This window comes from Periplaneta americana, chromosome 7 (assembly GCF_040183065.1).
Source record: "Periplaneta americana isolate PAMFEO1 chromosome 7, P.americana_PAMFEO1_priV1, whole genome shotgun sequence".
In the NCBI taxonomy this organism is placed as follows: Eukaryota; Metazoa; Arthropoda; class Insecta; order Blattodea; family Blattidae; genus Periplaneta; species Periplaneta americana.
Window position 1 is genome coordinate 106,743,609 of NC_091123.1, and position 21,467 is coordinate 106,765,075.

At 34.7% G+C, this 21,467-nt stretch overlaps 1 protein-coding gene and 1 long non-coding RNA gene across 3 annotated transcripts in view; one reads left to right on the top strand and one right to left on the bottom strand.

Annotated features, from left to right (window-relative positions):
- eEF1gamma (elongation factor 1-gamma) overlaps window positions 1-6,428 on the top strand; it is a 54,310-nt gene extending 47,882 nt beyond the window's left edge. The window contains exons 7-10 of the mRNA XM_069831144.1: window positions 105-297; window positions 511-680; window positions 3,390-3,514; window positions 5,863-6,428. Coding sequence (XP_069687245.1) covers window positions 105-297; window positions 511-680; window positions 3,390-3,514; window positions 5,863-6,018 — 644 coding nt within the window. The 3' untranslated portion in view covers window positions 6,019-6,428. The remainder of the gene's footprint in view (window positions 1-104; window positions 298-510; window positions 681-3,389; window positions 3,515-5,862) is intronic.
- Window positions 1-21,467, bottom strand: part of LOC138703344 (uncharacterized) — a 49,013-nt gene that overhangs the window by 12,978 nt on the left and 14,568 nt on the right. The gene's annotated exons all lie outside the window — the stretch shown is intronic.

The window sequence follows — 21,467 nt, forward strand, 5'->3', positions numbered from 1 at the left end:
CTGTTAATGCATGTAAGGTAGTACTGGTTATTTTAAGTTTGAAATATGACATATTTTATTCGTTATTTGATTGCCTTGCTTAGTTCTTTTTATAAATTTTCTAGCTGCTTCCAAGTCTGCGGGAGGTGGTGGAAAAGATGGTGGCAGTGCAAAGAAGGAAAAGAAAAAGGCAGAGAAGGCTGAAAAGAAGAAGGAAGAGAAGCCTGCTGCTGAACCAGCAGAAGAGATGGATGAAACTGAATTGGCTCTTGCAGCTGAACCTAAAAGCAAAGATCCATTTGATGCTCTTCCTAAAGGGTAAGAGAAGACAGAATTTCATATTAAAGATAAAGAAACTTATTTGTTACAAAGAATAGTAAATAATAATAATAATTGAGTACAACTTTTTTTATTGTGACATTTTCCAAAAATGCTGACATGATTGTTAATTATGTGATTAAAAATACCGTTAATTTCTATTTTGTGTGAAATGTCTGTCATACCTGCGAGTTTTACTTTGTGTTTTGACAGCAATTTCAATATGGATGACTTCAAACGTTGTTACTCCAATGAAGATGAAAGTAAGTCTATTCCATATTTCTGGGAGAAGTTTGATTCTGAGAACTATTCCATCTGGCTTGGAGAATATAAATACAATGACGAACTACAAAAAGTATTCATGAGCTGTAACCTTATCTCAGGTATTTATGATTTTCCTCATTAGTGTTGCTTTAAGCAGTAATGATTGATCCCATGAAACAATTCTGTTACTTCCTCTGTAGTTGGTGTAACTTTACTGCCCCTCCTCCTTTTATACATATTTCATGAATGTAATATTATCTCAAATTTTTTGTTATATATTTCGTCTTTAGAACTTAAATTGTTTGCTACATGATATTGCCTCTGCACATGTTGCTCATTTCATGATGTCTTCTAGATAATAAAATTTTTTAGACCAGCCTTTTTCATTTGTTGATAATCCTATTAATTGTTCATAATTTCTGTTTCAAGTTTCCGTGTTCGAGCATAAAAGACAGAATGATTGAAAGATTATGTTGTATTGACCATTTTTCTTTATACCGTATACTGTATTTACTCACATAATTTCCCCTCCCCCCCCCTTTTTTTTCAACATTTGGGAGTGAAAATTCGAGGGGGAAGATATTTTCGATGACTGTAAAATTGTCAGGGGTAAACTGGTCATAAATAACCTCAAACAAATAGTTTACTGTTGAAAATCTAATGTAATAAGCTTAAATAATTTTAGTACTAAATAACTGTAATCTGTGACAATTTTGGTAATTAAGCGAATTATTAAAGTTTTGCGATTTTTTTTTTTCGTCCTGTATGCTGTGTCTTTGTTACATTGCTGGGATCTTGTGACTTACTTCGGACTCACCCCTGCCAACTTTCTCCCCATAGTTGAGTTTGATACGCTGTGACAGAATAACACTGTAACCTATGTACAGTGATACCTAACCGTACTCTGACTGACTGACCAAAAATAACAGATGCGTGGATGGCGGAGATCGCAAGTACTGTTAGGTCTTCGTAGAAAAGGATGGATTTGATCTTGGGTTTTCCACGAATTCCATTGTGCTGTACTTTAAATCTTCACAAGAGTGTTCAAAGTTATAACGGAAAAATTGTAGGCCTAGTTAATTCACGTTATATCGAAGGGGGAAATTGCGCGAGAAATATATTTTTAAAAATTATGTATGAAAAATCTAGGAGGGAGGGGGGGAATTACTGTATACAAGTAAATATGGTAAATGAGGGTCACTCCAAAACTAATGCAAACAATTTATTTAAAAATTACGTTTTTATCTTACAGCTTTGCTATTTTCACAGAATATAGATACATTTTTAGGAATAAAATGTCACTTTCCCACATAATCCCCCATCCCTTTTAACTGCCTTATGCCTGTATACCTTCATGATAAAAGTCTGGTCCAACACATTTGAGCCATTCTTTAACAGTGTGCAAGAGGAAGTCATCATCTTCAAACCTCATTCCGCAGAGGGATTCCTTTAGTTTACCAAAGAGATAATAATCGCATGGTGCCAGATAAGGATATAAAACGGTTGTTTCAATGTTGTCCAAGTTTTCTGATCTGGTCCGTTGTCTCGTGACTGACATGTGGTCGTGCGTTGTCCTGTAATAGCAGAACATCCTGTTTCTCCTGATGTGATCGAACATGACTCGGTCAAGCTTGAAGTGTCTTGAGAGTTGCGAAGTAGTGTCAGAATTAATGGTGGTTCCGTGTGCCATGATGTCTAAAGCAAGAGTCCTTCTGGATCCAAAAACACAGTAGCCATAAATTTTCCTGCCGAAGGTGCAGTTTTGAATTTCTTTTTCTGTGGTGAATTTGTATGATGCCACTCCATTGTCTGCCTCTTTGTCTCCGATTCAAAATGGTGGAGCCATGTTTCATCTCCTGTCACAATTCTTGCAAGAAAGTCATCTCCACCATTCCCACAATGGGCAGTTAGGGGACTGATACATTCCAATTCTATGCAGATGTTTGGCCAAACAATCATGGCCTGTTGCCAATCTGAATGCAGCTACAGACGATTTTCGTGATAAATCGGGAATTAACTGTGGATTATGAATGCAGAGAGTTCCATTTTTTCCCTTGAGATTGTGTTATCAAATTTTGTTTGTTGAAGTCTAAGTATGTAGATTTAATAAATCTTTTCACAGAGTAATATGTAGATTTAGTAACTGGTCTGTAAGTAGCAGTGCTGTCCTTTGCTAAAGCATCTGCATTTTCATTTCCCAGGATTCCACAATGGGATGGTATCCATTGGAATACAATTCTTTTATTGGGTGATATTAATTGAGAGAGCATTTTAGTTATTTCTGCTGTTTGAGATGGTGTGTGTCTAGTGACTATTAATGGAATAGCTGCTTTGGAGTTTGACAATATAACTGAATTTTAAAATTTATTGATGTGGCTTAGAAGATTCTTGAGACTTTCACTTATTGCAATGATTTCTCCATGAAAACTTGTTATTCCATATCCAAGAGATCTGTAAAGTGATATATAATATGGTTTTGAATTCCACCACTGTAGAAGTGGAACATTTATGTTTATGAACATTAAAGAAGATAATGAAACAGCAAGAGATTATCTAAAAATATTGCAGATATCCGTGTACAAACCTTAGGTACTCATATACTGTATGGCTCCATAGGGGCAAAATTGCTTTTCCATATGAGTCATTAAAAAATTGCACTTTCCCATACTCAGTATAGCACCAATAACAGCACTGGTTAGAATCTTATTCTTAAGAAAACTAAAAAAACTCATAGTAAGTTTTTATGTAACAACAGAATTTAAGATGTATATTAAAATGTTAATTCAGTTAATGTTAACAATAAAGTTGTTCTTTATTTATTACTTCAGGCATGTACCAGAGACTTGATAAAATGAGAAAGAATGCATTTGCGTCAATGTGCTTGTTTGGCACAGATAATGACAGCTCAATATCAGGCATTTGGGTGTGGAGAGGTCCGGACTTAGCATTTGAAGTAAGTGTTTGACATATTTTATGATGCACTATCATCTTGTGATTAGTGTAATTTTCTGTCCATATGTAGTAGTAATGGAAGTACTGATACTTCTATTATTACTGTCTAGTGTTATTTCTTTCATCTATATTTCTTCCTTTAAATCAGAAGTTTATACAAATACAGTGAAAAATAGTGGGGCTGTATTAGTTTTACTGCATCATAAATAGGCACCTCATTAATTTTTTGTTACTGAACAAACAAGTTTAAGCCTTCTCACCAAGTCAAGGTGACAGACAGCCTATTAGGGAGATAGAGGGAAGAGTGTAACACTCATGAATGTGAGATCTTTGCAGTTCCTGTCCTACACTTTTTGATATTAATAAAATACCGATTTTATTATAATAGCATAGGTATGGTGTCTGTAGACAAGGATAATTTATTCCTGGTACAGAGAGAATACTTTTCTAGTTCAACATGTTTCCAGATAAAGGGGGACCATGGTGTGAGTCATTTTTATTACCATGTTTCTCCAAATTATTCAACTAATTGAAATTTAAAAATACTTATGTTAATTTTCAAATTCGATGTTTTAGCAAGGATGTTCAATTTTGTTCGGTGGAAAAGGATAACGACAAGTCTAAGGTTACTACACTTCCTTTCATCTCCTAACAAAGCAGTATTTATTAATCATGGGCACTTGACTAAATTAAACTTACTTGGTGACAGTGTAACTAACCAATTATGTGTTTCGGTGATTTTTATTCGATTTATTGTGCTTGTTTGTAAATGGAATTACAGGGTGTTCGTACTAACCGTACTGGTAGTTACTCTTCAAAAAAAATATTAATTCCTGTAAAATAAAAAATAATGATAATTTTATTCAAAACCAGTGGATATCACCCAAAGAATGGCCAAAACAGAAGTACAACTGGTGCAACAATTACACGAAATATCACTTAAATATAATTTGTAGTATAGATTGACAAATCGAACTGAAACCTGACAGAGTTACTACGTGAGCACTGGCTGTCTTGGGGAGGAGCAAGTGAGAAAGCACGGGGGGAAGAGAGAGAGCACTATGCACTATGTATTTGCCGGTCCACTCACAGTTTGTCAAACCTGCTAACAAAAGCATTAAAAGGTTGACTAGTTGCCTGCAATGTTAGCATAATGGAACCTTCCTAGCTGACAGTCGAGGCAAAAATGAAGAATCCGTTATTGTGGTAATACTGGAGAGTGGTTCTTCTATTGGTCGCGATGCCCACACACACCCTCTCAGATATTTACGTGGTGATTGGTGACTGAATGACAAGGAGGGAGGGAGAGTGAAGAAAGAAAGAGATTCCAGAAGTTGGCGTGTTTTACAGGGTTTCACTTCAAGTTGTCAAACTATAGGTACTTCAACCTGTTACCACTGTGGTCACTTTGGTGATGTAATAGTACACTGCAAAGCGGTAAATTTCGTCAAAAGGATGAGTGTTGCAAACTCGTATTTTTAGCAAAATTTGTGAATACATGAATTCGTTTTATGAAAATGTTCATCATATTTTGTAAAAACAACAGGCACATTTATCTCGTCATTTTTTTACTTTATAGCCCTAACTATTGAAACACTTAAGTCATCTTGCGACCCATTCAGCTCTGTACAACAGTTTGAATGTTGGCTTGCAGTTCGTCGTTTGTGTGAGGTTTGTTTCTCTGTTAGACTAGGTTCTTCAGGAATCCCCAGAAATGAAAATAATGATTTAAGACTGGTGAATAGGGAGGCCAAGCTCATCCAAAGAGATGAAATTGTTCCTGATACTGATTAGATATTACTTTACCATGGAAATGTTTATTCGGGAAATCAATGATTGCATTTGCTGTGTTAGGTCATGCACCATCTTCATGGAAGTAGCCTCATCTAGTACGTTTACCTCCATGACTTGAAGAGCTGAAACAAAATTTTCTTGCATGATCTGTAGATAATATTCAGTTTTAACTGTGCTACTGAAGATAAGTGTAATAATTGAAAAGATATGATGCACCATACAAGATACTTCTGAGTTTGCAAATTTTGTGTGCGTTTTCAATCATATACTCACACATATACTCAATCACTATAATTCTGTTTACTTTTGTTTAATGAATATGGTGCTAGGTGGCATCCATTGTTACTCTCCAGTAGAGTCCCTCGATAATAGTTATCGAGAAACTCTACAATCAAAATTCCCAGCCTTTAGGAGTTGAAGTGGAAGCTGGCCTATGATCTAATTCCAGGAAGCAGAAGAAAAAAAAAATTGTTCCCAATGTAAAATTTCTGTGCTGATATGTATTTGTAATGTACTGAAACACTTTGGATATGAAGTTGAAACGTATTTTTGCAGCTATCACCAGATTGGCAGATAGATTATGAGTCTTACCAATGGACAAAATTGGACCCAACTAAAGAAGAAACCAAGAAGTTGGTTCAGCAGTACTTGTCATGGACTGGCACTGATAAGCAAGGTCGCAAGTTCAATCAAGGGAAGATCTTCAAGTAGGAAGAGCCAGCTTGGATAAATGAGATGTGAATGTGTCAACAACTGAAAGTCATGCATTCAGGTGTCCATTAAAACTAGGACATTGTCTGTATTGTAAAATATGTTGTTTGATTGGACTTGCATTTTGTATTTTTCAATTGCCTCAACACTTAACATTAAACTCTTTATCTTCGAAATGCTTGGTGGTTTGATGCATTCATTCGTCATATGTTCAAGACAGCTTGTGGGACATCTGAAGCATGGACGATACAATTCACAAGGAGAAAATTGTACTTCGTTCAGTCTTTGGCCTTTCACTTGTTTTCCTTCCACCTCCATTGGTAATTTATTTTAATATGGCGTATTAGCCTTACTACTTTTAAGGCTGTTACTGTACGGAATTGAAAATACAGATTGGTTTCTAATGTTAAGTTCTTTGAGGATTTATTTAATACCCTTATTAGATTGAGACTGATTTTTTTTATGGCTGTGGAATCCAGTTTGCTCATTTTATATTTTGTTTAGTTCTGCATTGTATTTAAAACATAATCAGAACAGGAAATAAAAAGTATTTATTTACATTTATATGACCTATAATAAGTAATAACCCATTATCAAATGCATGGGAGAAATTCCATTTAGATGACAAAACCCCAATTACCATATGTATCTAAATACAGTGTTCGTATAAGCCAGCAAATTGCAAACTTGAATGAGATTTGGAAATTCTGATCTGTAGTTAAACCTTTTAGATAATCATTTTAGCAGTTGGTACATTGTCTACAGTATATTCTCAGTAGATTTCTTCATACTTAGTTACATAGAACAGAGTCGTCCACTTTTTCGATCATACAGATCAATCTTTTATGATTCTTTGTTATAGACGTTTAAATGCACAAAAGGATATGTAAAATAACTGAATTTTTTAAACGCAGGACTGTATGGTTCATTCTCACAATAAGGTAAAAATTTGTAGTCATCATCTAATAAGAATTACAGCAAATTAATCACTAGTTTAGACAGTAAGAAGTGAGGGATGATGGAAACTTTTACTGAAAATGTATTCATTTATACTATATTTAGACTATCCAAACAGCATTAAAGTCCCTTCTCTGGACTGTCCCTACACCCGATTTGTAAGAATCTGAGCTTTGTTATTTGTCAAATTTTCGTTATAACTTACTTTCCAATGAATAATAATATAATGACTCGGTTAAGAGAGAAGTTTTATATGATATTCTTATTGAATTTGGTATTCCCAAGAAACTAGTACGATTAATTTAAAATGTGTCCCAGTGAAACATACAGCAGAGTGCATATAGGTAAGTTTCTGTCAGATGTGTTTCCAATTTACTGTAGGCTGAAGCAAGGAGATGCACTATCACCTTTACTTTTTTAATTTGCTCTAGACTATGCCATTAGGAAAGTTCAGGATAACACAGAATGAATTAAATGGGTTACATCAGCTGCTTGTCTATGCGGATGATGTGAATATGTTAGGAGAAAATCCACAAATGATTAGGGAAAATACGGGAATTTTACTTGAAGCAAGTAAAAAGATAGGTTTGGAAGTAAATCCCGAAAAGACAAAGTATATTATGTCTCGTGATGAAAATATTGTACGAAATGGAAATACAAAAATTGGAAATTTATCCTTTGAAGAGGTGGAAAAATTCAAATACCTTGGAGCAACAGTAAGAAATATAAATGATACTTGGGAGGAAATTAAACACAGAATAAATATGGGAAATGCCTGTTATTATTTTTTGAACACCTTTAATCATCCAGTCTTCTGTCAGAAAATCTGAAAGTTAGAATTTATAAAACAGTTATATTACCAGTTGTTCTTTATAGTTGTGAAACTTGGACTCTCACTTTGAGAGAGGAACATAGGTTAAGAGTGTTTGAGAATAAGGTGCTTGGAAAATATTTGGGGCTAAGAGGAGTGAAGTTACAGAAGAATGGAGAAATTTATACAACACAGAACTGCACACATTGTATTCTTCATCTGACATAATTAGGAACATTAAATCCAGACGTTTGAGATGGACAGGGCATGTAGCACGTATGGGTGAATCCAGAAATGCATATAGAGTGTTAGTTGAGAGGCCGGGGAGAAAAAGATCTTTGGGGAGGCTGAGATGTAGATGGGAATATAATATTAAAATGGATTTGAGGGAGGTGGGATATGATGATAGAGACTGGATTAATCTTGCTCAGGATAGGGATCAATGGCGGGCTTATATGAGGGTGGCAATGAACCTCCGGGTTCCTTAAAAGCCAGTAACTAAGTAATAATATAAAGTATCAAAAATTCATATCCAAGAAAGTTTTCTACCTTCCAAAAAATTGAGATATTGGATTTGTCCCTATGGAACTGAATCTCCCTCCATGGGCAATTATAAAATTGCGAAAAATAGAGTACAGAGCTGTCAGTATGTCTCTGGAATTGATGGAATAGGAACCCATATTGTCTAGCAGTCAAAGCTTGTTTTCACCAGTGCATCTTGTGTTGTGGATTTTAAAAATCAATTACCATTTTGAGTTTCAAAGAGTTCTTCCTGTATACTCCGTAGTCACAGTAATTAAGATAGGAACTACTCATTAACTGTTTCAATCTAATTCTGCTTGTGTATTAAGATGCAATTCAAATGTATGAGAGCTATCAATATTGTATCCTCAAAACTAGCAATTAAAAAATTAAGTGCCTAATTTTGTCTCCTCCATGGACTAAGCTGGTCCTCAGAGAATAACACTATCCATGGAGGGTAAACAATTTTGAAATTAGTAAAAGATTATGCTTAGAATTATGTAATAAATATTTTTATCTATAGTAACTTAGAATGAGACGATGTAGGCAGTAGGTAAAATAAACTCTGTTTTTTATGAAAAGGCTATAAAAAAAGAGAGAGAGAACTGTAACTGAAGAAAGGCTTCTGGAAAAAGTAAGACTATTGACAGAATGAGCAATCTGGAAGAGAGGGCAATAAATAAAATTTGGAAAGAAGTCAAAAGTTATTGTGAGAAGAAAAGAAAACAGGAGCATATGGAACAGTAGGTATGTACCATAGACGAAAATATATCACCCAGTAAGCCTCCCGTAAAAAGGACCAACACTCAAAGTACACTAGAAGGAAGTAGGACTTGAGATAGGGAAGAGAATAGCCAGAAGAAACAGATAACTGCTAAAGAAAGATAAAAGAATTGGAGAGAAATAGAACTAATGCAAGACTAGAAAAGTATAAAGAGTGATTGAGTCGATTAAAGAAAAGCAAGCGATCCTACAGGAAAGTTCGTTGAGTGCTATGTATTCGAGGTAAAAATGGTGAACAGCCAGTATACAAACAATTGTTTGCAGAAGTTAAAGGCAAGAAAATGCAGGAAAATTTTAATAAAAAGAAATCATAGAAACTTAAGAACAATATTGTTAAACTTTTGAGTGGAAAAATAGTTAGAAAATATAGTCACTTAAATTTTTTTGTGTACATTGACATCACAGAGAATATTCGGAAATGACGGAATTTATGATGCAGATTTAAAAGGAAAACTTATGTTGGAAAAGGCAATGTGTGATGTAATTAGTTTTTTGGAGCCTGAACCGCCTAGGCTCAGGAAAGAAAATGTGACTAGAAATAAAGAGAAGAAACAAAAGCATTTTCTGAATGGCTCACTTCAGAACCTCCATAACATACCTTGAGTATAAAAAAAAATGAGTTTACAGACATTTTGCTGCATTCGACCATTTTGAATTTTATTTCCCAAAGTGTATGATAGACATGCTTATGCAAAATAATGAAAACATGCACCTTCTAATTAAAGATGGTCTCAACATCATCAAAGAGGAAATGAAATATTTCATGTTTTGAAAACATTGTGTTGAAATGTGCTTAGAATAACAGTGCTGTGAATGCAAATATAGTAGAACCCTGATTATCCATCACTATTAACTGATTGGTGGATTATTCATCTGTCTTTCTTTCGCTTTTTTTTTTTCTGCAAAAAAAGTATGAAGTACTGAACATTGTATTAGCATGTTATTTTTTTTGTAGAGAGTGGCTTTTTCCTTACACAGTATGGTCTACAGTTCGAATTGTCGTACTGTGTAACTTCTACATAAAATGTCTTCTGGGGTGTCAAAAGAAATGATAATGAGCTAAGTATCGGGAAAGAAAAAAAAAAAAGTATAAATAATTGAGTAGTCTGGGGAAAGAGAAACTGTGGCCCATCGCACATCAGAATACGAGATTGGAGTGTATAAAGTATGTAAATCTACAACACAAGACCAGCACTATTTATATATTTCCACAAACAGCAATTCCCAACCTGTCATTGACAACCTGACATAAATTAGTGAACTTCTGATCCACTACCTCAGATACAATAATTTGAAGATGCAGCTGTACTTTGCCAAAGGTTGACACTGACTGCAACTGCAGTGAAGACAGATCCCCTCTGTTGACAATTCCACTCTATGGACAACTTAAATCATAAAAAATACCTAGTATTTCGGAAAAAAAAAAGTTTAAAAAATTCGGACATTTGTCTGGAGATGTTAAGTCACATTAATAAAGGGCATCTGACCAGTCAGTTTAATTTTTTTTGTGTGTGCATTTATAATTAATCTCATTCCTTTTTTCAATTTTGTACCTTATTCAGAGAATGACCCATAAATCCCATTTCTTAAAATCGAACATACAGGTTTTAAAGTGAAATGAAAAGTAGAGGAGTAAATTTTATTAACACTCGTTTGCTTTTTAAATCCTGTACTTAAAAAGATAGGTGATATTTTATGCATCCACATCACCAATAAAATTGAAACCATTTTTCAGATTCTACTTTGAAGCCTATAGTAAATGGATAAAAAAAAACTCATTGGGATATACACATTTGAATGTTTAATCCCATAGATAGATCCTATAAATTAAATATTGGTAATATGACCGACATTAATGGAGTATTTTCTCTATTTCAGTTTCACGTATCTTCCAATTGTAATTTCTCTTCAGTTATTATTGGGTTCACAGGCATAGTCGGAGCTAGAGAACTTTTGTGATGTGGAACTACAGTTGGGCTATGATGAAAAATTTTCTGTATTCTTGCATGTTGTTGCATCTTGTATTTGTTCATTTTTATGTAAGAAGAAAAGCTATGTTGCAGTAGGCCTATACAATAGCTTTACTAGCCTCTATATTTAAAGAAAATATACCTAAACATTTATTGCATTTAGATCATAAGTGAAATGGGGTCTATAATTATGTTGTGTATATCTCCTGATTAGAAATTGGAATGAATATGGTATTCTTTAATTTATTTGGATAGATATCTTGATATCAGTATAGATTAAAAATTAAGATTAAGAGAAATAGAATATACAAAATAACATCAGACTTCTTCGGCAATTATGCCTACATGGTTATGCTGTTAAGAGTTGTCATAACTATACTTGTTTTTTTTTTTTTTAAATGAGAAATGAGACATGACAGTTAAGCAGCCAAACTTGGAACTACAGTGCCATGTTGCCAGTATGAACTACCAAGCTGCCAGCTGACGGAAGCTAGCAATTGTCGTTAAGATGGCTGACGTTAAAACATTCATTGACAATTGACGCCAAGGTAAGAGAACAATACAAAAATCGACAGAGAATCAAAGACGAAACCTACCAATGCTAACATTGTGTGCATAATAAATGTCGCCAAGAGAGCTATTAAGTACTTGCCATGTGGGAACTGTAAGTTTGGCAACTCAACCATTGTTACCTTAGCAACAGGCCTACCACGCTATGCGACATTCAGTTGTTAATACACCTTCAGGATTCGCCTGTGGTTTTTTTTTATCACAACAACACACTGCTTGACTATCTCTAATCCACGCGAGTAGTCGTCACTGCTCCTCTCGTAACATGCCTTTCTGGTCGCACGCCTCTGAACCAATTGGACGAGAAGATGCCCACCACTTCTCCGTGTGCCCCCTCCTGCCACCTGCCGTCCATCAGATGCCCGACTACTTCGTGCCTCGTGCGTGCTGCCACCTGTTGGAAACAGCAGGCACTCACCCTGGTGGGTTTTACAGTTGTTTTTCCGATCACAACATTCCTGTCATGTCCCATCTTTCAAAAAAAACAAGTAGCCTATAGGCCTCGGATTTTTAGGCACTTAAAAACTAACTTTTAGACACCTAAAATAAGTCCTGAATTTATCAAAATAGGCATTAAAAACATAGATTTAGGCACATAAAAATGCAATTTCAGGTAGCTAAAAATACTATTCTATGCAGCTAAAATGTAATTTCTATCCACACAAACTACAGTGACTATAAAAATGCAATTATTAATTAGTGAGTATTAGCATTATGGTATACAGTGACAAAATAGTAATATATATATATATATATATATATATATATATATATAAAATGGTTAGAAACTTTATTTTTGTTAAATCTTAAATTATGAATACCGGTACTTAATTTTTAATGAATTCATCAGCCTCTTGCTCTAAGACTGCTGATGCATAAGTGCTTCTCAATCAATCAAAGGACATCATGGAGCATGTCGACTTCATGCCAATTTCACAAAATGCTTCCACTGTTTTCTGTCTTTTGCTAGTTCCAGTTGGTAATTCCCATTTCCATGCATTCCTTCTGAATTACATCTTTCCATTTACTTCGAGGTCGTCTGAGTGGCCTTGTGCTGTTAAAGGTGTTCATATATATTCGTTTTGCACTGCTGCTATACGTATAACATGTCCTGCCCAATTTAATCTTATGGTTTATATTACATCTAAAATTGATGGTTGATTATAAAGTTTGTGAATATCATTATTATATCGAATTTTCCACTTGTTTTCAAGTGGGTCAAAAATTGGACCAAAAATTTTCCTCACCACTTTGTTTTCAAACATCATTAATTTGTGTTTTTTCTTTTTAGTTCAGCTCCATGTTTCCGATCCATATAGGCTAATAGTACGAGTTGCATTAGTGTTTTGTACAAAATGATTTTTAAATTTCTAGTTAAAAAATGGGAAGATGATAATTTGTTAACAGCATAAAAAGTTTTGTTTGCATTATGTAATGTGTTGAGTATTTCATATTTTCTGTCATTAGAATTGTCTATCAAAATACCAATATATATTTGAACTGGTTGACTGTTTCAAAAGTATAATTGTTTATTTTAAGGCTATAAGTGCTCCTATTACAATTAAATTAATTAATTTATCAATGAATTTACAATTAATACATTATTCATAATTGGCATTGCTATACATAACGGTTTTCTATAATTTTCTATTGTGAAACTTTGTTTTTTTTTTTTTTTTAAGACAACCATTTTATAAGCGAAAAAAATTCTTCCCAATGATACCAAAGCAATGAATGCATATTTAAATCTAGCAGTATTTGTCATGCTGATTTCTTTAGGGAGAACTGCATCCTCTCGATTCATCCAATTCCTACTGTCTGCTTAAGTGCTCAACAAAACCAGACATCTTCCAGGAATTTCTTCATTCCTACAACCAAACTATTACAGGATATTTGAACCATACCCACCCCATGACATTCAAAACTTTCTCTTTCACTGCTACACGAAAATTTAAAAATATATACATAACAAAATAATAGAATTAGGCAACTTAAAAATAGGTATCAATGGGCAGTGGCACCAACTTTTGGAAAACACTGGGGTGGGCTCAAACATTGAGGTGTAAGTTAAATAAATCTCGTAAGTATAATGATAACATGACAAATTATTGGGTGGGCTCGGATCCCACGAGCCCATATAAGGCCTGTTACACAGTCATCCATATGCTATGCACTACGGATCTGTAGCAAATTGCCTTACATATATGGGAGCTTACACAGTTCTGCATACTGTGCACATCCGTAGGATCCATACAGGCGTCCTGCTATGGACTACAGAGAACAGTTGAATTACCTTGGACAAGTGTGGGCTTACAGAGTCATGCGTACTATGCATAGCATAGCGTAGTGAGCAATACAATTCATGTTTTAATGCGTCATAATTTTGGATACAGAGCTGTTATCAGTCAAGTAGATAGAAGACAATGTTTCTGGGATCCTTTTTGTGAATAACACAAAAATAGAGGCATCAGGTCGAAGTTGTGGCGTGATATGTGTGACATTATATTGGAAAATTTTGCAGAAATAGACAGTAACACATAATGAAATGCGAGTGAGTATAATGAAGATGACAGAAGACATGGCAGAAGTTCCAGAAAAAAATCTTCTGAAGGGAAAGGCCTCACAAAACAAGACTTTTGAGGATAATTTAGTTCTTATACTAAACAAAAATAAAGAGAAGAAAGAGGATGAGGCTTGTTCTTTCCTAATTTCAATATTACCAGCTAATAGGACATTTTTCAGAAGTAGAAACTACATTATTGTATGTAAGTGCTAAACACAATCTTGCAAATACAAAACATGCATCAACCCCCTTTTATATAAATTCCTTCCTTCCCATCCACATCACTTATTTAGTCTCTTCATTTGCCATTTTCAGTGGGCTAATATTCAGAAAAATCAAAATACACAAATATTAGTTCACACTGTCACACTGGAAACATGTCCCCAACAGAACAACAGTCTTCCTTGTCAATTTTCCAATCTCAATCAACCTCCAATGATACTCTTTCACTCACAAGAATTTACCAAAGCATTATGGGCAACATACTACTGTATATAGGCTAATGTATATAAAACTTCTTGTGTATAAAATAAGTTAAGGAATATATAATTAAGAGTACTCAATATAAATGTTAATGTTAGGTTTTAACGACACAACTGCCGAGTTTATATCAGCGTCGCCAGTGTGCCGGAATTTTGTTCCGCAGGAGTTTTTTTACATGCCAGTAAATCCACTGACATGAGCCTGTCGCATTTAAGCACACTTAAATGCCATCCACCTGCCTTGGGATCAAACCCATAATCTTGGGCATAGAAGGCCAGCGCTACACCAACTATGCCAGCCAGGCCGACGTCAATGTAAACATTTCCTCAGTGTAATTAAAACAGATTTAATCTAAATCAGTGATTCTCAACCAGGGGCGTGGGCTGCAGTCCTGAGGATGACCGACCAACTGGTAGTGGGGGCAATAAAAGAAATAATGGTAATAACAATATAACAATTTTAAAAGTTGTTCTTTGACAGTTTTATTATCTGACTATTTTACTTTAAGTTACAACAAGCTAATTAAGTTGTTTTCTTTTTAAATTGATACCAAATTTCATATTACTATTTTGAATGTTCTACATTTTACTCTACACTTCAGGCCAAGGGGCTGCACTAAAGTAATGTGAGGAAAAAAGGAGCCTCAAAATCAAAAAGGTTGAGAAACACTACAGTACATTCTACACAATCTAGCGTACATCTTAGACTTAAGGCCCGCACTAAAATAAGTGAGGAAATGAGAAAGGTTGAGAAACTCCGATCTATATAGATTATAACAAAAAATAATGGTTTTGTTATAGTGAACAAGAAATAAAGTGTCTATTATAAATAATTTATTCATCTGAGTAATTTTTATCATCTCATGTTAACAGCAAACTGCTTGCATTTGGAAATTTAGAAAATAATGTGTCACATACGACTAGAAAACACTCCTTAAAAAGCTCTGCATCAGTAAATTGTTTCATTTTGCATGCTAAAATTTCTGCTACCTAACATAATGCTTTTATTGTCAGTTGATTTTCACTTACGATAGCAAACATTCTTTGTTCAGACACTTAATTACTTACTGGCTTTTAAGGAACCCGGAGGTTCATTGCCGCCCTCACATAAGCCCGCCTTCCCTCAAATCCATTTTAATATCTTCCCATTTACGTCTCGGCCTCCCCATAGGTCTTTTTCCCTCTGGCCTCCCAACTAACACTATATGCATTTCTGGATTCGCCCATACGTGCTACATGCCCTGTCCATCTCAAATTTCTGGATTTAATGTTCCTAATTATGTCAGGTGAAAAATACAATGCGTGCAGCTCTGTGTTGTGTAACTTTCTCCATTCTCCTGTAACTTCATCCCTCTTAGCCCTGAATATTTTTCTAAGCACCTTATTCTCGGACACCCTTAACCTATGTTCCTCTCTCAAAGTGAGAGTCTAAGTTTCACAACCATAAAGAACAACCAGTAATATAACTGTTTTATAAATTCTAACTTTCAGATTTTTTGACAACAGACTGGATGATAAAAGCTTCTCAACCGAATAATAACAGGCATTTCCCTTATTTATTCTGTGTTTAATTTCCTCCCGAGTATCATTTATATTTGTTACTGTTGCTCCAAGGTATTTGAATTTTTCACCTCTTCAAAGGATAAATTTCCAATTTTTATATTTCCATTTCGTACAATATTCTCGTCACGAGACATAATCATATACTTTGTCTTTTCGGGATTTACTTTTAAACCTATCTTTTTACTTGCTTCAAGTAAAATTCCCGTATTTCCCCTAATCGTTTGTGGATTTTCTCCTAACATATTCACGTCATCCACATAGACAAGCAGCTGATGTAACCCATTCAATTCCAAATCCTCTGTGTTATCCTGAACTTTCCTAATGGCATACTCTAGAGCAAAGTTAAAAAGTAAAGGTGATAGTGCATCTCCTTGCTTTAGCCCACAGTGAATTGGAAACGCATCTGACAGAAACTGACCTATACAGACTCTGCTGTACGTTTCACTGAGACACATTTTAATTAATCGAACTAGTTTCTTGGGAATACCAAATTCAATAAGAATACCATATAAAACGTCTCTCTTAATCGAGTCATATGCCTTTTTGAAATCTATGAATAACTGATGCTCTGTACCCTTATACTTCCATTTTTTCTCCATTATCTGTCTAATACAAAATATCTGATCAATAGTTGATCTATTACACCTAAAACCACACTGATGATCCCCAATAATTTCATCTACATGTGGAGTTAATCTTCTCAAAAGAATATTGGACAAAATTTTGTACGATGTCAATAAAAGTGATATTCCTCGAAAGTTACTACAGTTAGTCTTGTCCCCCTTCTTAAAGATAGGTCAGGCACTACTGACATTTTTAATGTTTTTAATTTTTCTGCTCTCAATTTAGAATCTTTTAAGATACTGTCAAAATTTGAATGCCTATTAAGATTAAATTGTTTATAACCTTGAACTATGTCACGACATAATAAACACTGCCTTCCTCTTCCAGTTTTCGTTTTTTTCCTTTCTAAGAAACACCAGCCATTATTAAACACTGTGCTGTAATAAACTTACCACTATCAATTAACTGAATAGGAGTATAACAGTAACCGAGTATTTATTCGCTTGTTCATAGAAAATAAGAAAAATGGTATATTTCATTTTGAAAGCTTCTGACGATAATGAACAAATTCAAATGGTCTGCCAAACAAACTTACACCTCATCAAAACCAATAAGGCTGAACATAGAAATTTAATACATTGCATTGTTGAACACATGTGCTACTGCACTCCACTGCTAGGAATGGTACAGGGATATCCAAAGTTTTGTAGAATTTCAATAAAGATATGCAGTCAACTCCGGATATAGTCAACCTCTGCGAACTTGCATATTTCGTTCACTATACCCGAAGTGTCTCTCCCCTAATCTTAAATGCAGAAACAAATAAAATTGTGAACAAGAAAATAAAATATTTAATTTTTGTGGAATGGATGACACTGTATACTGCTACTCACAGTTGATTTACTTAAACTTTGCTGTTGGCCCAAGTCCGCTTGCGAAAGACCAGTGTCACTTATAATATTTGCCTTATCTTCCAAAAAAAAAAAAAAAAAAAACACTTTACGCTTCGACATAGAAATGACAAATCCTGTTATAGTGTGACTGTATACTCAGACTTGGAATTTCCCCGGTCACTTTATGGCAACTGGGAGAGGGTTGATGGATTTTGAAAGCCATCGAAATCTTACCTTCATTTATACTCAGGACATAATGTCCATCCCATTTTAATAAAAGAAGGCAATTTCATTTTCTGTTGTTTTGATGCCATCCATCATAATGGACAAAAGGCAACCCTTTGACAGTGGAGGATTAGAAATAACAGCAGAGTAGAGTACCTGTGAACAGAATGTCAAACCTTTCGATAGTGGAGTGAGGCAAGGTGATCACGTCGTGCCTGGATTTACAGTACAGCTCATTGTCTAGGAATTGCTAATCCTATCTTTGTTGTCTTTTGACTAAAGGAGTAAGAAACTTGGAATGTTGTTCTCAACACCTTTCAATTTTATACAAGAAGGTCTGACTTCAAATAAGAATTTGTCAGGATACAAGGTTCACTATAACCGAAGCGAGGGTCCACTATAAACGGAAATATTAGTCTAATATACTTTTTAATGTTTGCGGGTCGGGACCAATGATTTAGGTTCACTGTATCCAGAGTCGACTGTATTTATACTTAGAATTTAGATGTAAATGTAATTAAAGTAAAATTATTCCAAGAGCCACAATAAATGTCCTCGAGAGCCGCATGCGGCCCATGGGCCACATAATGAGTGCTGCTGGTCTATATGATAATAAAAGAGATGGCAGTTAAAATATTTAATGATAAAAACCAAAACATACTTCTCAAGTTAATTGCCAAAGAAAATAACGAACACATTGAATCAACAGCAAATGTTTTTAAAATGGCATAGGCCAGAGCAGTGTATATTGGAGAGTACCGCATTCTTTTGATCCGGCAAATGCTGACGCGGCTGCCATATTTACTCCTGCGGAGATTCAGTACACCGCAAGACTTGCGTAGGAACACAGGTTTCTAGTGTGATATTCCATTGCTATCTTGAAGAATGCCGTGTTGTTGTGCAGTTAATCAATGTTTAATCAATTGTTGTTATACGAAATTAGCATTAAGTCACAAACAGGAGGAGGAATATATTTCAATGATTAATTTTCTCAACGACATAATATTTTCACTTCGGGCTAAAGCAAGGAGATGCACAGTCACATTTACCTATTAACTTTGCTCTAGAGTATGCCATTAGGAAAGTTCAGGATACAGAGAGGGTTTGGAATTGAACGGGTTACAGCCTCTTATCTATGCGGATGACGTGAATATGCTAGGAGAAAATCCACAAACTATTAGGGAAATCGGGAATTTCACTTCAAGCAAGTAAAGCAAAAGGTTTGGAAGTAAATCCCGAAAAGACAAAGTATATGATTATGTCTTGTGACCAGAATATTATACGACCAGGAAATATAAAAATTCGAAATTTATCCTTCGAAGAGGTAGAAAAATTCAAATATCTTGGAGCATCAGTAACAAATATAAATGATACTCGGGAGAAATGAAGCGCAGAATAAATATGGGAAATGTTTGTTATTCGGTTGAGAAGATTTTGTCATCTAGTCTGCTATCAAAAAATCTGAAAGTTAGAATTTATAAAACAGTTATATTATCTGATATGTATGGTTGTAAAACTTGGACTCTCACTTTGAGAGAGGAACAGGATTAACCCTTCGCTGGGCATGTGAGGTCTTTTGAGACCACATGACCCATTTGCCAATACACGTAACATTTTTAACGTGTCCAGCGGAGGGTTAAAAGTGTATGAGAATAAGGTAATTAGGAAAAAATTTTGGAATAAGGGGGATGAAATCACAGGAGAATAGAGAAAGTTACACAACACAGAACTGCACGCATTGTATTCGTCACCTGACATAATTAGGAACACTAAATCCAGACGTTTGAGATGGGCAGGACTTGTAGCACGTATGGGCGAATCCAGAAATGTATATAGAGTGTTAGTCGGGAAGCCGGAGGAAACAAGACCTTTGGGAAGGCCGTAGATGGGAGGATAATATTAAAATGGATTTGAGGGAGGTGGGATATGATGATAGAAACTGGATTAATCTTGCACAGGACCGATGGCGGGCTTATGTGAGGGCAGCAATGAACCTTCGGGTTCCTTAAAAGTCGTAAGTAAGTAATGACAAAATATTTATAATTGAAAACATGAAGGTGGGCAAAAGGGGATGTTGGAAGCCATCCCAAACTGGTATAATATTGGTAACAAAAACAATTCTTGATTTTCAAGAAAATTGTCTTAATAAAGCGAACTTCAAATATCTTATGCCAGATAGATGCATGCAGGATGCATTAGAAAATTTATTTTCTACTGTCCGTTCCATAAATCCAATCCCGGATGCAAAATAATTCAAAACTGCATTACGATTTCTCAGTTTTTCTCAAAAAACAAAGCATGGAAATTACGCAGTTTGCGATTCTGAACAATTAATTCAGTTTCTAGATATAGATTTAAGTAAATCCGAAACAGAAAGGTCTAGTGAAGAATGTTAGTAAAAGGAAATTGATATAGGCTAAATTGTAATTTAACTGACAATATAAATAGTGACTTGAGTGAACAAAAAGCTCTTTACTATTTGTTGGGATCAGTTTTGTTCAAAATAAAACAAAATAAGTTAGGCTATATAGTGTTTGTGAAAACTGTTTTTCATATCTAATAACTGATAACAGGGATGAATCTATAAATTTTATTAGCACATTAGTGACTCTCAAGTCGTATAAAGTAGTGTCACTTGTATACCCTTGTAAATTCGTATTTGATATAATTCTATATGCAGAAAAATGTGAAACATTGGTAGAAAATGAGTTGAAATTAAAGGATTCGAAGTTTTTATTCATTAAAACTTCAACTCATAGATTCCCAACATGTTATAATATTTTTGAAAACGTCTTATCACTGTATTTTAGGACTAGAATATATTATTGTTAAGAAAATTGTCTGATATAACAAATGCACTACAACAATCTGTTAATGTGGCAGTCGAAGTGTTGGTATGAGAATTTCAGTAGAAAATTGCTGATGTTATCCCTATTGAAATGGACATAACATAAATAATGAAGTGTTATCTCTAATGAGTCATTTCACTATGACAATAATATTTATTAATTCTTGTCTCCTGTATTCAATAAACCACAACAACATGTATGATATCGCCTTTAATGACCTTCCTTCTAGCATTACTGCTTATGCTTCTATGCCGAACAAGGAGTAAATATGGCTGCCGCCGCCGAGAATGCGGTACTCTCTAATATACACTGCTCTGGCATAGGCCTACTATGTTGTGGATGGGGGGTGGGGGACCCCTTTTCACAAATCATGAGTTGTTAATAGACCAACAAGACCCGAATAGTTATGATCTGTGGAAAATATTGTAATGTAATGTCCGCAGAAATACTGCTGTTTATGATGCAACAAGGGAACAAATGTTACAGAATACGTTAACTCAAAAGCCAAAAATAAGCATTCAAGTTGGCGAAAGTGCAATTGTCTCTAGAAAAGCTACTCATGCTCAATGATAGATGATAATAATTCTGACAATTTCACCCATCACCCTTTTTTTGATTTTGTAGAATTTTAAAATGAATTTGAGAGAAGTGGAATATGATACTAGGGACTGAATTAATCTTACTCAGGATAGGGACC